Source organism: Papio anubis, chromosome X (genome assembly GCF_008728515.1).
Source record: "Papio anubis isolate 15944 chromosome X, Panubis1.0, whole genome shotgun sequence".
Taxonomy (NCBI): Eukaryota; Metazoa; Chordata; class Mammalia; order Primates; family Cercopithecidae; genus Papio; species Papio anubis.
Genome location: NC_044996.1, coordinates 14,869,938 through 14,887,816, shown reverse-complemented (window position 1 = coordinate 14,887,816; position 17,879 = coordinate 14,869,938). Strand labels below are relative to the sequence as shown.

The following is a 17,879-nucleotide window of genomic DNA, read 5'->3' as shown; positions in this document are numbered from 1 at the left end:
TTTCTTGCACAGATGTTTGATAAAACAATGACATTATCACTTCATGAATGAATCAAGAAAATCTACATGTCACAAATTGGGCACTTCATGAACACCGAGCAGCCACACTCCCACTCTGTACCACGCATATTTCAACATACTTTGCCTGCCATGTGATAACAACTGTGTTGTTGGGTGCCAGGTCCTTCTTCAGTGCTCAGAAAATCCCAGTTAATTAGAGAGGCATTGATTTTTCCCATAATATTTGAATTTTTTTTTTCTACAGGTCACTTTCTATGAATTCACCTGCTGTCAGGAGAATCACTTAATACAGCAATAAGAAACAATTTCTTATCAGCAAGTACCCAAAGCTCAAGGAGAGGAAAAATCTGAGAGAATAAATCAGGAATAATTTAATAATGTAGGGTTAAGTAAATCATAACCGTTAAAAGTTTGGACTCTAACCTGACTTCTTGTCCCAGCTCCGCCACTTAACCGTATGACGACCTTAAATAAGTGTCTTAGATGATTGCAACTACCTCAGAGAATTAATGTGAGCATGAAATGATGATACAAGAAAAGTACTAAGCAAAGTGCCTGGCACGTATTAACCACTTCAAAGGTGTTAATTACAATTATTACCAACATCCCGCAACTACTTTACTCCCAACTTATGAATAGTCATAACATTTTTTTGGAAAGATGTAAGAAATCCTCCAGTCTGGTGCTTCCCAAGATTTTCACATCATGGTACATGTTGAAAATTATAAATAATATTTTTGTACAGCACCCTCAGGTAAAGGGAAGAGGCTGCTGGATGCAGAAGATAACCCACTTTAGAAGGGAGTCAATATTTAGCACAGTGACCTAAACACACTGACTGTGAAATGCTAGGTAATACATGCAACACCTGACCCTATTTGCAATATGGTTTGGCAGATAAAGATGAGGATTTCAAGACCTATTCAGGAACAATTTTATTTTCTTTGCCAATCTTAATCACTAGCCAAGATCAACAGCATCAATAATTGAACTAATTTGTAAACAATATTTTGTTTTGTTGGATTGTTCCTTCCTCACTTACATAAACACTTATGTTGCTTACATAAAACCACAATTTATGCTTACATATGCAGAAGGGAGATAACAAACAGAATCCTAACACATCTTACAAGAAGGAAATACCCATTACAGGTTGCAAGATGACTCTCAGGCATTGATAAATAAAACACACAAAGAGAGCATTTTTTTCAACCGTTAGGATGTAGTCGGATATGAAATATAAAGGCCCCTACATCTGCAGTGCAAGCTCAGACTGACAAGATGGGTAGGAGTCAGATCACAAAGGGCTTGGCAGGCCAGCCTAAGGGATTTAGGCCTCACCCTAAAGGTAAAAGGACAGGTACAGGACTTTTAAAGACAAGGAATAACATGATCTAGTCAGACAATGAACTCTAGAGGTCTATTTACCATTTTAAAAGCCACAACAGAACATCACCACTTCCCATTACAAACATTAGGGAAAAAATGGATAATCTAAAAAATAATATGTATTTTTTAGTCCATCAGAGAGTTGAGGTTGCAAAGCAACCAAGTGAACTGAATTTCAAAGGGTAACAAGTGTTTCTGAGGAGAGACAGGACAGATGAACTCTTTCATAACTGACCAAGCATAGAAGGAAGAGATGGCTACCATGAAAGTGGGTAAGAAGAAAACAACTAGATTTTTAACCAATTCTTAAAGACTGGGTGTGAGCTAGTATGACAGTTCAGAATCTCTACAAGCATGGGAGACAAGAAGAGACCACAACCATTCACCAGCTCTTCTCTAGAGGCTTCTACTCAGTGTTCATGAGAAAGCATACAGGCAGGAGACCTAAAAGAACCTTTCTCACTGGTACAGGCGTACAGGTGATGACTGACTGCTGTGAAGAAACAGGCACAAAAATAACATGCCAGAATCACGGACCCCTTTCTCATATTAAGCAAACCCCATCTGCATCTAGGAGAAAGGCAGGAAACCTTCCCTGGCATAGTCTCAGGGAAACATCACTACTGTTAGAGGAGAGGCAGAAACAAAAGTGACCTGCTACAGGGGATGGGACCTGCTACAGGGAATGGGACAGGAAACCTATTCATACCAAGAACCTGGCACTGATACAAGGTAGAAGTTCAGTTACTATGGGGGCGGGCGCAGGAATATTGAGAAAGTCTTACCCTAAGGCTTTGGTGCATATGGCCTGCTTAATATTGAGATTGGAACGAGAAAACCAAGAAACCATTCTGTTCCCGCCAAGAGCCTTACACTGAGTAACTGAGTAACAAACAAGAAACAGCAGTCTACCACTGGACAAAAAGCAAGGGAACGGGGGTGGGGCGGGGGGGGGGGGCAGAAGGGGGCACCCTCTGTGACTCGGGAGTACAGGATGTGCTGAAAGCAGACAGTAGAACAGGAACACCATCAAAAACTCTCCGGCACACCAGGCCCCACGCAAAGCTCAAGGTAATAAGGTAATGGCGTTCTACCACTTAAGGAATTTGAAGTGGCACACTAAAAACATCAAAAACCAAAGTCAGCCCAACTCTTGACTAGACTGTCTCAACGCCCAACAATAGTGGCCTGACAGAAGAAGCCAGGCCCATTTCAGAACACATATACCACTGACCTCAGTGAATAACATTCTTTTACATACAATGCCCAAAATTCAATTAGAAAATGAAACGTACAAAAACACAAGCAAAAAATGAGCCATCATTGAAAGATAAAGCAGTCTGTGAAACCAGACCCAAAATGTCCAGATTTTGTAATTATGAAACAGGGACTTAAAAATAGCTATGATTAAGATGTTAAATGGGTGGGGTGTGGTGGCTCACATCTATATTCCCAGGACTCTAGGAGGCCAAGGTGGGAGGATCGCTTAAGGTCAGGAGTTTGAAACCAGCCTCGGCAACTTAATAGAACCCCATCTCTACAAAAAATGATTATAATAATTAACCAAGTGTAGTTGCACACCTATAGACCCAACTACTCTGGAGATGGAGGTGGGAGGACTGCCTGAGCCCAGGAGTTCAAGGCTGCAGTAAGCTATGACTGTGCCACTGTACTCCAGCCTGGGCAACAGAGTAAGACCCTATCTCTTAAAAAAAAAAAAAAAAAAAGAAGATATTAAATGGTATGGTATTTAGTGGAAAAGGTAGACAACATATAACAGTGGATGAAGAATGCTTGCAGAGAGATGGATACTATAAAAAAATGAAAATGTAAAGTTAGAAATGAAAAACATGTTATCAGAGATGAAGATTTCCTTCAACTAGTGGACTGGGTACAACAAAGGAAATAATCACTAATTCTGAAGACAGAGCAAACTAAAATTATCCAAAGTGATATATAAACAGGAGAAAAAGGAGTGTATTTAAAAAAACAACAAATTACTCAAGGGAGAAAATATCAAACAGCATAATAGTCATGTAATTGGAGTACCAAAAGAATAGAATGAGGCTGAAAAAACATTTCAAAACTGTTTTTTTATCCAAAGTTAATCAAAGTCAATAAACAACAGATCCAAGAGAACTTAGAGAAGGATAACTACGACGAAAAAAATGTAGGCATATCATAGTCAAACTGCTGAAAACTGAAAATAGAAAGAAAAATGTGAAGGCATCAATGAAATATTATACACACAAGAACAAGAATAGAAATGAAACAGACTCATTAGAAACTATGCTTACCAGAAGACAATGGAGTAATATATTTAAAGTACTAAAAGAAAAAAAAAACCCCACCAATCCATAATTCTATATAGCCGGAAAAATAATTTTTGTAATTGAAGGTAAGATAAAAAACTTTTCCATAGGAACATTCACTTCCAGCAGATTTACACTATAAAATATTACAGAAAGTTCTTCATGGATAAAAAATAAGACACTATATGAAAATTTAAATCTACATAGGGAAATGATAAAAATGTGGGTAAATATGAAATATAGTTCTTATTGCTAATCTTTTAAAAACAGTTTTAGGCCAGGCACAGTGGCTCCCACTCGTAATCCTAGCAGTTTGGGAGGCTGAGGTAGGCGGATCACCTGAGGTCAGGAGTTCGAGACCAGCCTGGCCAACATGGCAAAACCCCGTCTCTACTAAAACTACAAAAATTAGCCACACGTGGTGCCACATGCCTGTAATCCCAGCTACTCAAGAGGCTGAGGCAGGAGAATCACTTGAACTCAGGAGGCAGAGCTTGCAGTGAGCCGAGATCGTGCCACTGTACTCCAGCCTGGGTGACAGAGTGAGACTCTGTCTTAAAAAAAAACAAAAAAACAGGTTTTAAAAAGTTAATTACAACCTAGTAATTCTGCTCTAAGTTATATACTCAAAAGAATCAAAGGCAAAAACTCAAACAGATACTTATATACCAATGTTCGCAGCAGCACTAATCAAAATAGTCAAAAGTTCGAAATAACTCAAATGTCCATCAACATATAAATGGATCAACAAACTGTTATATACATATAATGGAATATTATTCACCTTTAAAGGGGAAGAAATTTCTGATACATGCTATAACATGGATCAACCTTGAAAACATTACGCTAAGTGAAAGAAGCCAGACATGAATGGACAAGTATTGTATAACTCCACTTACATAAAGTATTGAGGATAGGCAAATTCATAGAAACAAAATGTATTAATAGAATAGAGGCCACAAGGGGCTGAGGAAGGGGAAAATGGAAAGTTACTGTTTAATTAATAGAGCTTTGTTTGGGATAATGGAAAAGTTCTGGAAATGGATAGTGGTGATGGTTGTACAACACTGTGAATGTACTTACTATAAAAAAAATTGTACACTTAAAAATGGTTAAATGGGGCCTGGCGTGAGCCCAGCACTTTGGGAGGCTGAGGCGGGTGGATCACCTGAAGTCAGGAGTTCGAGACCAGCCTGACCAACATGGAGAAACCCCGTCTCTACTAAAAACACAAAAAAATCAGCCGGGCATGGTGGCACATGCCTGTAATCCCAGCTACTTGGGAGGCTGAGGCAGGAGAATCACTTGAACCCAGTAGGCGAAGGCTGCGGTGAGCCAAGATCGCGCCATTGTACTCCAGCCTGGGCAACAAGAGCAAAACTCCGTCTCAAAAAAAAAAAAAAGTTAAATGGTAAAGTTTATTTTATATATTTTATTACCAAAAAAGACAACTCTCAGGCAAAAATAGTAACATATTGTGGGCTTTATAATATGTAAAAGTAAAACGTATGACAACAATAACACAAAGGGTATGAATGAGGAAATGAAAATATGCTCTCTGAACACAATGGAATTAAATTAGAAACCATAACAAAAAGGTATCTAGGCCAGGCACAGTGGCTCACGCCTATAATCCCGGCACTTTGGGAGGCCGGAGTGGGTGGATCACCTGGGGAGTTCGACACCAGCCTGACCAACGTGGTAAAACCTCATCTCTAACAACAATACAAAATTAGTCAGGCATGGGGGCGCATGCCTGTAATCCCAGCTACTTGGGAGGCTGAGGCAGGAGAATCGCTTGAATCCGGTAGGTGGAGGTTGCAGTGAGCCAAGACTGTGGCACTGCACTCCAGCCTGGGTGACAGGAGCGAAACTCCGTCTCAAAAAAAAAATAATAATAACTAGAAAATTCCCAAATATTTAGAAATTACATAACAAACTTCTAAATAACCCATGAACCGAGGAAGAATTAGAGAGAAATTAGAAAATATTAAACTAAATGAAAATGTAAACATAATATATCCAAATTTGTAGGCTGTTGCTAAAGCAACACTTGGAGGAAAATTTACAGCATTAAACATTTATATTAGCAAAGATGTTCAAATAAACTCCTTTAACTAAATCTAACCTAACACCTCATTCTTACCCAAGGAGCTGCTTCTTTACCTCTTAGCATTGTTCCTCACTCTCTGCCCCAAGCCATACGTTTTCACACTCTGCCTCTCTAAATTTTACAATCTATTTCATGCCCATCTCATGTGAGAAAACTGTTTTCATTCCCGTTTTCTAAATTCAGAGTATTTTTTTTCAGAAGCACTCACTGGGTTCTGACCAGTTACCATCTTGTATTTTTATTCTTTTAGCATTATGTGGCATGACTACTAAGTTAAACTATAAAACTTCTTGAGAGCATGAACCATCTCTTTTCATTCTTTGTAACCCTTCTAGAACTCAGCACAATATTTCAATACATCTTGGTTGATTCATTGGTTGAAGTACTAGAGCATAACTTTCATTTCTATTTGGCACTAAAGCATAACATATGATTGAAAGGTGTCTTACTACGTCTAGTTTCCGGTATTTACGCCAAAAAATACTCAAATACTCCTTCCATTAAAAATAATAGTGGCTTTACACTGGAATTCCTCAAGTCCTGTTACTAAGTCTCATTCTTTATGCCGTATGACATTCCATCCAGTCTCATGGCATCATATGGTATGTACAGACTGATGACACCCAAATTTCTACTTCTATTTAAAGCATCTCCTCTGAGCTCCAGGATTGACAACTCCAACTGTATGTCTAATAGGTTTCTCAAACTTAACATAGCCAAAAGTGAATTCCTGATTTCTCTTCACTCCCACCTCTGTCCCTAAATCTGTTTTTCTCCTAGGCTTTCTCATCTTATTTAAAAGCACCAGCATTTTCTTTAATAGCACTATCTAATTCACTCAGTCGCTCAGGCCAAAACCAGGAAGGCTATCTTAATTATTCTTTTTTTTTTGTTTTTCTGTTTCTCTCACCCACTACATCCAATAAATCACTAATTCTGATGATTCTACCTCCAAAAAATATCCTGAATATATCCATTTCCCTTAAAATCTAAACAGGTAGTAGAGAGTTATAGTTAAGAGTATGGACTCTACACCTAGGCTTGCTTTAATTCAAATCTCAGCTTTCCAACTTACTAGTAGTGGACAAGTTCCTTAACCTCCTTATGCCTTGGTTTCATTATTTGTAAAGAGAGGATAATAAAAATACCTACTTCATATGGCTGTTGTTGAGGGTTAAATGAGGTAATAGAATGTAAAAAAGATTGCCTGATATATACTACATACTATATAAATGGTGATTACTATTTTTATTATTGTTATCAATACTACTATCATCCTAATATAAGCCCTTATCATTTTTTGCCTAAGCTATATCTGATTGCACATTTGCCCATGCTTTCATTTTGCCTCTCTCCAGTTTTATTTTAAAAAATCATCAAGTCACTCTCCGGCTTTAACACTTCAAAGACTCCCCACCACACTGAGGATGCAGACCAAGTCTCTCTCTTGCTCAAAAGGAGTCTCAACAAACTCTTTCCCCCTACTCCCCAGCCAAGCAATCTGCTATTTAGAGACTGCTGGCTAATAAGCATCTCTTCCCACACACTTACACTCCAGAAACAGCTACATCAAATAGCATCTCACACAATAATTTAATCACAATAGTTTCACATTTATTTAATCAAGATTATACCTGGTTGAGTTCAGCCTCAAGGCAAAGAAGCTTGGTGGCGGGAAAGTGAAAAATGGGGGCCTTTGTAAAGGGGGGTGGGGTGGAATGTCAACAAAATCAGAAAGAGGAAATGAGAGAAAGGGAGAGATGTAGGAGGACTTTGCCTGCTTTGCAATTTTACATAGTGTACTGGGAACAACAGACTGGATGCTATGAATCATTTAGGCAGCCTTTTGTTTTTGTTTTTGTTTTTGTTTTTTGAGACAGGGTCTCACTCTGTCACCCAGGCTGGAGTGCAGTGGCTCGATCTTGGCTCACAGCAGCCTCAACTTTTTGGGCTCAGGTGATCCTCTCACCTCAGCCTCCCAAGTGGCTGGGACTGCTTGGCTAATTATGTTGCAGAGACAGGGTTTCGCCATGTTGCCCAGGATGGATTCCAACTCCTAGACTCAAGCGATCAACCCAACTTGGCCTCCCAAAGTGCTGGGATTACAGGCATGAGCCACTGTACTCAGTCTGCCTTTGGTTCTTATGCTGATCAATAATGCTGAGTTTCTACAACTGTTTCGAAAACTTCAGATCTTAACCTAACCTAGTTCAGCACAAGTTCCCCCTTGACCAGGATGTAGAGAATAGAGAAAAGAAAAAGTAGAAAAAGCAAGACATTCTATGTGAAACACTGGTGACCCTCCCACTCTGTAGTATTCCTCCCATCATTACTGTAAGAAGATGTGAGGAAACAACTATTGTTGGGCATATGGAGAACTCTTAAAATTCAATAAGAAAACAACCTGCTTAAAAAATGGGCAAAAACTAAGCAGCATCTCACCAACGAAGATATACAGATTGCAAAGAACCATATGAAAAGAAAGTCTGTATCACATGTTATCAGTGAAATGCTAATTAAGACAAAAGTGAGATAGTACTACACGCCTGTTAAAATGGCCAACATACAAAGCACTGACAACATCAAAACCCAGTCAGGATGTGGAACAAGAACTCCCATTCATTGTTGGTGGGAATGCAAAATGATACAGCTACTTTGGACGATAGTTTGGCAGTTTCTTACAAAATGAAACATACTCTTACCATACAATTCAGCACTTCTTTGTATTTATTCAAATGAATTGAAAATGTATGTCCACATAAAAACCTGCACACAAATGTTTATAGCAGTTTTACTCATAATTGACAAAACTTGGAGGCAACTAAAATGCCCTTCAGTAGGTGAATGGATAAACTATGGTATATCCAGAAAATGAGATATTATTCATCACTAGAAACAAATGAGCTATCAAGCCATGGAAAAAGACATGGAAGAAACTTGAAAGCGTATTACGAAGTGAAAGAAGCCAATCTGAAAAGGCTGTATGATTCTAAATATGTGACATCCTAGGAAAGGCAAAACTATAGAGACAGCAAAAAGATTACTGGTTACCGTGGGTTGGGGGGAATAAGGAATGAACAGGAAGAGAACAGAGGATTTTTAGGGCAGTGAAACTATCCTGGTATGATACTACTATGGATACATATGTACATGTATACAAATGTAGGATATGTGGATATGTATCCTATATCTGACAAAACCCACAGAATGTACAACACCAAGAGTGACTCCTAATATAATCTATGGACTCTGGGTGATAGTGTGCTAAAATAGGTTCACTGATTGTAACAATTCTGGTGTGGGATGTTGACAGCGAGAGAAAATGTGTTTGGGGACAGTGGGTTTATGGGTACTCTCTGTATTTTCTACTCAATTTTCCTGTGAACCTAAAACTGCTCTAAAAATATAATTTTTTCATTTAAAAAATCTAATGAGAACCAAAAAATTAGTGTTTGACAAGTCAAAAATGTTATTTGACAGGGGTCTTACTGGGTAAATAATAAATAATGATTAACTGGAATAAATAATTGCCTGAGACTGTCAAAAAAAAAATACTACTACCTTGGAAGTCTCATATGTTGCTGATGGGAATACAAAATGTTACAGGCACTGTGGAAAATAGTTTAGTGGTTCATTAAAAAGTTAAACATGTAATTACAATATGACCCAGCAATTTTCCTCCTAGGTATATACCTCAAAGAATTAAAAACAGGCGTTCAAACAAAAACTGTAATTCAATGTTCATAGCAATTCATAATACCCAAAAGGTAGAAACAACCCAAATGTTCATTAGCTGATGAATCAACAAAATGAAATGTTATTCAGTCATCAAAAGGAATGAAATGCTGCTATATACTATAATGCAGATGAACCCCCAAAAAAAACATTCTGAGTGAAAGAAGCTAGACAAAAAGGACACATAGTATATAATTGCATTTATATGAAACATTCAAAATACATACACCCATAGGGACAGAAAGAAGGTTAGTATTGCCAGGGCCTGGGAGGAGGGAGAAATGTGGAGTGTCCGCTTATGAGTATAGGGTTTCCTTTTTAGGGGATGAAAATGTTCTGGAACTAGATAGAGTTAACAGTTGCACAACATTATGAAGTACTAAATGACACTAAATTATACACTTTTAAAAGGTGTATTTTTACCATTAAAAAAGGAGTGGAATAAGAAAAACTACCTTGATTTTTTCACTTTCTTTTCTCACTCGCTTTGCATTTTCAATAATGTAAACAGTGCTTTTGTTGACTTCATTGTCAGCTCTATGTCTCAGCCAATCTTCATATCCCTGAAACATAAAAATAACTATATAATCGAGTTCAGATGAAATAACGCTGTTAATAAATTTATATATCCTCCCATGAGTCAACACCAAATATTTATAATTATAGCATTAATTTAAACTCAGAATGCTAGAGACAATGCTACGCATTTTAATAGCAAATCTGAGATACATTTTCAAAATACTCCTTAGATAAATAGCTTTATTGTGTTAAAAGTATTCTCCACTCTTTAAACATTAATGAAAACACAAGCACTGGAGACTTACTGTTTTTCATGTGTGAAAGGCTATGATTTATTTTAATTGTACTCTTATTTGAGTTAATGTTAATTCTCCCTACTTTTTAATTTGAATAAAAGATTGTCCTGAGTTTGTATTTTCTTATAGCCATAATCACTTACATATAATCTTTTGTATATGCTGTAGTAAACTGTTCGAGTAATCATCTCCGAGGGAATATTTTAATTATTTCTCACCCACAGAGAATAGCAAAGGCAAGCTAGGATTGTTTTAGCAGAGAAGCTATAAGTTTTAGAGATCAACAGCTAAACTTTTCAACTGACTTGGTGATAAAAGAAAATATAAATTGGTATTCATCTTTTACAGTTAAAAGTAATCAGAGAAAGATTAAATGGCTCATTTTACTTCGGACTTTTCACCTAAAGTAGATTTAAGCCAAAAGATTAAAGAAGGAGGATGCTCATGAATGTTTGAGCATGACCTCCTCTCCTTTTTTATACACCTTTGCCTTTTTTCGTTGTAATAATGTCTGTACCTTTTCAAATACAACTGTTTGAAAAATCTCTTCATCGCCTCCCCCCACTTTTTTCCCCTCAGGTGCTATATCCATTCTTCTTCTGTCTTCTTTATGACAATGCTAGGCTACCACTTTATAGAGTACATTTTGTGATACTGGTGAAGAAATAAAGGCCCTAACATGAACCAGTATTGGGAGTAGAATGAATCAGTAAAAAAGCCTTTGAAAACCACACATGCTATTCTTGGAACCAGCAATTTTATGATGTTAAAGAAAATAATCCTACCAGTCTAAGGAAAAGAACATTCCAAAAGTCTTTATTTTGCAACTGAACACTTGATAAAATATTCTTGTAGTTCCTGGTAGGCAAGATGTAAGACCAGATAACCCCACGAGGAAAGGTAATCTTGTTCCCAATACTGCTAAGAAGACCTTTGCTTTGCAAGCTTCTTTGGTATCCTTTTAAAAAGTACTTTGTTAAGTATCATCTAAAAGTAAGTTTGTAAATAGTCAGATGCTGTGGACTGACACAAAACATGCTTAACATTGTTAACCTACCCTTTCACCTCCAATTTCCTGTTTCCATTTTCATCTGGAATTTTTCAAACATACTAGCATACAAAATGTTCAAAATACTTCAAAGACATCCATATCACAATCTGTGGCAGTCTATCAGCTCTGACAAAAAACAGGAAATGTCCCCTCTACCTACTACCCCCTGAAGCAGTATAAGGAAAAAACAAGAAAATTAAAGTATTCTTCCCTTAAGTTCTCGCTACAGTCATAAACAATTTAAAAAATCCATAAAAATGGGAGTTTTTCCACACAGACATACCACACTGAAACAATTAATGGGCCGGGCGCGGTGGCTCACGCCTGTAATCCCAGCACTTTGGGAGGCCGAGGCGGGTGGATCACAAGGTCAGGAGATCGAGACCATGGTGAAACCTCATCTCTACTAAAAATAGAAAAAATTAGCCAGGCGCAGCGGCGGGCGCCTGTAGTCCCAGCTACTCGGGAGGCTGAGGCAGGAGAATGGCGTGAACCCGGGAGGCGGAGCTTGCAGTGAGCCGAGATTGCGCCACTGCACTCCAGCCTGGGCAACAGAGCAAGACTCCGTCTCAAAAAAAAAAAAAAAGAAACAATTAATGTACATCAAAAATCTACCTCCTATTTCCTGACTGGGCTGTACCTTTTACCTGCTCTTTCTTTAACGTTTACACCCACACACACAGATACTGAAGAGGAAACAAGGAAATACATGAAGGATGTGCCTTACTATCATTTTAATAGGTTTTCAAGAGGAACCAAATATAAAATAGATCCATAAAGGATACTACCCACTGTATACAAATATGAAAAAGAGCCTTTGATAATGCAATTCCAACAAGCCTGGACTGAAATGCAGGTGTAAGTGTAAATAAGAAATTTACCTGCTTGATGGCTGTAACAGTTATAACAAAGAAAAGTGGAAGTCCACTGGTAACTGGGCTAGTTGGTGTGTCTACTGTGACCTAGGTAAACAAATTAAATTGAAAGTAAAATGAAAATTTGTCATTAACTCATATGCAGCACTTACATGCTGCAAACATTTCAAACAGAAACATAGATAAAACACATTCCAGTAGTAGGGTAAATATTAATTTTCATTAAAACAAAAGCAAACTACATGGCAGTTAGTTTAAGAAATAGTCCTAAATTCAAGCATAGTTTTTATCCCAGCTTGGATTAACCCCTTTATTGAAATATATCCATTCACTTACCACCTATTTGCTGAGCACCATTCTGTCAGCCCTTGTGCTATTATCAGCCAAGCTCTAAAGATATTGCTTTAAACAAGATGGAGACAAGTCCCTGCATTCATGTAGCTGGCAGCTTATAGGAAAAAATCAGACAGTAAAACAAGTGTGTAGATTCTGAGGTCTGAAGGGCAAACAGGAGTTAACTAGACGAAAGGTAGTTTTCTAGGCACAGTGAACAGTATATGCAGGTCTCTAGGAAATAAAGGAAGCCAGTGGCAAGAGGGAGTGTGGTGCGAGATGGGGCTGGAAAGGGAGGCAGGAGCCAGACTGTGCAGGGCCCTCTAGGCCAAAGTAAGCTGTTCATTCTTTATCCCACAAATAGCAGGAAATCCTTGAAAGTTTTAAGCAAGGAAAGGTCACATGAACAGAAGTGCATTTTGAAAAGATCATTCTCACTGCTCTGTGGAAGATGAATTAGATAGGGAACAAGAGTGAAGGCAGGGAGTCTATTTAGGAGGCTATTGCTGTAATCTAGGTGAAAGATGATGGCTTGGACTAGAGTGTTAGTGGCAGGCATGGAAAAAAGTTCTATAAATATTTAGGAGGCAAAAATGGCAACAGATAGAAGTGCTTATTAAAGATGTCTTCCAAGTATCAGGTTAGCATGTCTAGGTGGATGTTGTCATTCACTGAGACAGGAAATACTGAAAGAGAACTAGATTTAAGGAGGATGATCTTGAGTTCAATCTGCCCTCCCAACTCGTTGACTCTCATCTCCAACCCTCAACCAGGCCTGCCTCTATCATACACCCTGTGTTGTAGATACAACATATACTTCCATGTATGCAACACTTCTACATGGCTCTGTGACTTTAGGCAATCTCTTCCCTATCCTTGAAATACCAGTTCAGCATTCTCCACCAGGTAAACCCCTTCTAATCCTTAAAGGCTCCGTTCAGATAGCATCTATTCTCTGAAGCCTTCTCAAATTCCTCTTGGGTAGAAAAAAATGATAACTTACACTGTATACACAAAGCATTCTGCTCATGCTTCTTGAATGGCTTTACTACATTAAGTGAATATATGACTGTTAATGTGACTGGTCTTCTCAGCTATAGCATAAATTCCTTAAAAGGATAAAAGCTATATCTTGATCTTCATTGTACCTGCTACCATTTTTGTTATCTGTCCTACCGCACAGCACACAGTAGGTGGATGAGTGGTATACGTTTGCTGAACTCAAATGAAATGCGCTGCCCACCAAGTAGAATGATTCTTCCAAGCAGAATCCTCTAGGTAGTTTATTCTGTATCTATAAGACATCTGACTATGGATCCAGAGGAGCTCCTTTTCAAATCTTCCATCATTCAGGATTAAAATAGGCTCTTGCCCATATTATATCCCAGATTGATTTTAAGTAGCAAGGCTAAATTCAATTACAGTACCATTTACTCAAAGCCTCAAAGTGGGTAAACAGAAGCACTTAGCATCAACAGGGAATTTGAGCAATTTCAATGGGATTTTCCTGCTTCATTTAAAAAATGAAATGAGAAAAAAAGTACCTTTAATGTAGTAAAATTATCAGGGGTAATTATGGCGACGAAAATATTTTAATAGCTTACAGATTTAAAGATGGAAGATGCAATTTAAACTGTCTAAAATTTAAAACACAAAACAGTAGAAAGAATACAGAGAAGCAGATTGATCTAACTAGGCTCTCACCCTTAAAGTGAGTAAATGAATGAGGGAGAGCAAAAATGGTAATCAGGAAGATGAGTGAGAAGTTTCCAATTAGGCTGAAACTGGTATGTAACAAAATAAAACTATTAGTTTGAACTATTTTCAATTTTGATATATTCCATTTCATTTAATAGCACACAATACACGTCGTCCTAGGATGAGCAAAGATATGATATCCATAAAATTTCAAAGAAAGTAACAATGAAATAAAATCTCAACAGGTTTTCTAGTAAAAATGCAACTTTAGAAATTTATAAAATGATAATCTTTATTATGTTTCTGCTTTAAGAAGTCATATTATAATAAACTCTGGAATGTCTTTTTTTAATTACATGGCATTTTAAGGTTAGAAATAGATTGAAAATTTGTTTAAAGCAATCAAGTTTCTAAAAGTTAAGTGGCTGTTTAAGGAGCTCTTACCTGTACAAGGAAAATTATGAGAAAATAAAAATTTGCAATTCTTCTAAACTGTTCAAACAGATTCTTTGGGAGAAAATTCCAAAGTGTATACTGTAAGGGAGGAAGAAAAAAGAACACTATTATGAAAGAAACTTGAAAAATCTTAATAGTAATGACTGATTTTGAGTCCACATTATCATATAAAGTGATATTTAGTATGTCCAACATTTTGAAATCCAAATCTCACACATATACATAAGCATATATTTAGAGACATTTTCCCAACACTCAGCACAGTGCCTGGTACAAGGCAGACAATAAATTATTTGGATGGCCAGGCACAGTGGCTCACACCTGTAATTTCAGCACTTCAGGAGGCCAAGGCAGGCAGATCACCTGAGGTTAGGAGGTCAAGACCAGCCTGGCCAACATGGTGAAACCCCATCTCTACTAAAAATACAAAAATCAATCAGATGTGGTGGCGCACACGGTAATCCCAGCTACTTGGGCGGCTGAGACAGAAGAATCACTTAAACCTGGGAGATGGAGGTTGCAGTTAGCTGAGATCTCACTACTGCACTCCAGCCTAGGCAAGAGGGCAAGAACAAGACTCCGTCTCAAAAAAAAAAAAAAAAGCCTGGGCAACATTGTGAAACCCCACCTCTACTAAAAATACAACACTTAGCTGGACATGGTGGTGCATGCCTGTAGTCACAGCTACTTGAGAGGCTGAGGCACGAGAATCACTTGAACCCAGGAGGCGGAGGATGCAGTGAGCTGAGATGGTGCCACTGCACTCCAGCCTGGGCGACAAAGCGAGACTCTGACTCAAAAATAAATAAATAATAAAATAAATAAATAAATAATTTGGAGGAATGAATGAACACATTAATTTCTGGCTCAGCTAACCTCTGGAGTCTTGATGATCATAACAGATACCCCTGTGAATCATTCTGTCCCCTATGAGTACCTCCAATTTCCATGACAGCTGGGAAGGTGTATACACAACCCTGGGCCATGGAGGGCTTTCATTTTAATCAACAACATACCACTCTGGGCTGGGCTTTGGTAATTGGTAATAGGTAAAAGTTTCATGCTAAATTGCACATGGTCAGAAGACAAGAACTCTTAGGCCAACTGTCAACCGCAGAACTCTTAGGCCAACTGTCAACCATACTTTGTCCCTGAAACCTTAGGGTCAAGGACTGAATCATTTAAAAGTGACCAAAAAATGTTGAATTTTTCAGATGACCTAGTAAGACCAGAAACTAGAAAGAAAGAAATGTTTCTTAACCTAAAAAGCTAAATTTATATTTGAGAGTTCTGCGGTTGACAGTTGGCCTAAGAGTTCTCGTCTTCTGACCTTGTGCAATTTAGCATGAAACTTTTACCTATTACCAATTACCAAAGCCCATCCCAATTATCTGTATAATATGTGAGAACATATCCTCTAATAAGAGGTGACTGAAAAGCCAAGCTGTAGAGCACGACATAATATACGGGAATTTACTAACCTTTCAGTTTTAAAAGGCTTATAGGCTCAAAATTTAGGGAATCCTCCGAGAAAAAAGACAAAAAGAGGCAAGTATATTCAGTAGAACAGCTGCATTACAACCAATAACCAACTTAGAAAATGTTCTACCTTGGAGTCCAAGAAGTATGTTAGGGAAGATAATTTTAAAATAAATGCAGAATTGTGCATGGATGTACATCACTTGGGAGAAGGAAGTCCACGCTTTTTATGAGATTCCCAAGGTAGCTTGTGACCAAAAACAGAAGTCACTCAAAACCACTGATCCAGTCACTTTGAAGCTGACATAGGTCAGACCAGCATTTTTAACTATCCCAATTATTTAAAATGAACTTTCTAAAACAATAAGCTAAACTCCAACAATAGGCTAATGGCTGAGCTTCTGGTATGTTACCCTTCTGTTCCCAAATTAAAGAGATTTTAATTAATCAAACAAGCATTACAGACAGAGTCATCTGTAAAAGGTGATATAAACACATCAAAAGGGAATACTTTTGTTGTTGTCGTTTTTAAGTCCCAACTGTTAGTTTACCACTGTTTTATTAAATGAACTGCTTCCTTGAGGAATTCTGATTATTCCCTTCATAGGAAATGACTGCCCTCTTCTCTCTTTCATCAAGTCATGAGCTATTATGAGATCAGGGAGCATGTCATAAGTCGCCTTACCACAGGTGCCTAGAACGATAGCTAGACGATAATTTAGCACACAAAAGGTATACAAGAAATCTTTATTAAAACTTGTGCCCTAGCCATTTACTCTACTGGTTTACCTAAAAGGTAAACTTAAGTTTCTAGTACATCTTTTTTACTATAATACAAATGTAAGATTTTAATGCAGACCAAGAGAAGTCTACTTTTTAGAGTTTTCTAACTAAAAGTGAAATTGAGTTATAGCCATATACATCAAGTTATTCAAATTAACTTGTTTATCTAAAAAGTAGACTCTCCAGCTTGGTCAGTTGCTACAAAAAAAAAAAAACAATGTTATCTCAAGCATGACCTCCATGGCAAAAAAAAAAAAAAAAGTTAATCACAAGAAGAAAATGTGTATAGCAGTTTTTTAGACAGGATGAGAATTCAGTTTTTGTTACAAGTTAGTTCTTGCTTGGAGACGTCAGTAAACACTATTTATTTATTTATTTATTTATTTATTGAAACAGAGTCTCACACTGTCACACAAGCTGGAGTGCAGTAGCGTGTTCCCAACTCACTGCAGCCTCTGCCTCCCAGGCTCAAGCAATCTTCCCGCCTCAGCCTCCTGAGTAGCTAGGACTACAGGCGCACACCACCATGCCTGGCTAATTTTTGTTGTTGCTGTTTGTTTGTTTGTTTGTTTGGAGACAGAGTCTCACTCTGTCACCCAGGCTGGAGTGCAGTGGTGTGAACTCAGCTCATTGCAACCTCCCCCTTCCAGGTTCAAGCGATTCTCCTGCCTCAGCCTCTCGAGTAGCTGGAATTACAGGTGCGTGCCACCACACCCGGCTAATTTTTATATTTTTAGTAGAGACGGGGTTTCACCATGTTAGTCAGGCTGGTCTTAAACTCCTGAGCTCAGGCAATCTGCCCGCCTCGGCCTCCCAAAA

At 37.9% G+C, this 17,879-nt stretch overlaps 1 protein-coding gene across 23 annotated transcripts in view; it reads right to left on the bottom strand.

Annotated features, from left to right (window-relative positions):
* Nucleotides 1–17,879, bottom strand: part of ATP11C (ATPase phospholipid transporting 11C) — a 208,351-nt gene that overhangs the window by 77,037 nt on the left and 113,435 nt on the right. For all 23 annotated transcript variants that reach the window (XR_004180585.1, XR_004180586.1, XR_004180587.1 and 20 more), the window contains 3 exons: nt 14,787–14,876; nt 12,318–12,398; nt 10,026–10,133 (listed from right to left, as the gene is read on the bottom strand). Coding sequence is in view for 20 of the 23 variants with exons in the window: in XM_031660560.1 (XP_031516420.1) it covers nt 10,026–10,133; nt 12,318–12,398; nt 14,787–14,876 (279 nt within the window). In the remaining 3 variants the exon portion in view is untranslated. The remainder of the gene's footprint in view (nt 1–10,025; nt 10,134–12,317; nt 12,399–14,786; nt 14,877–17,879) is intronic.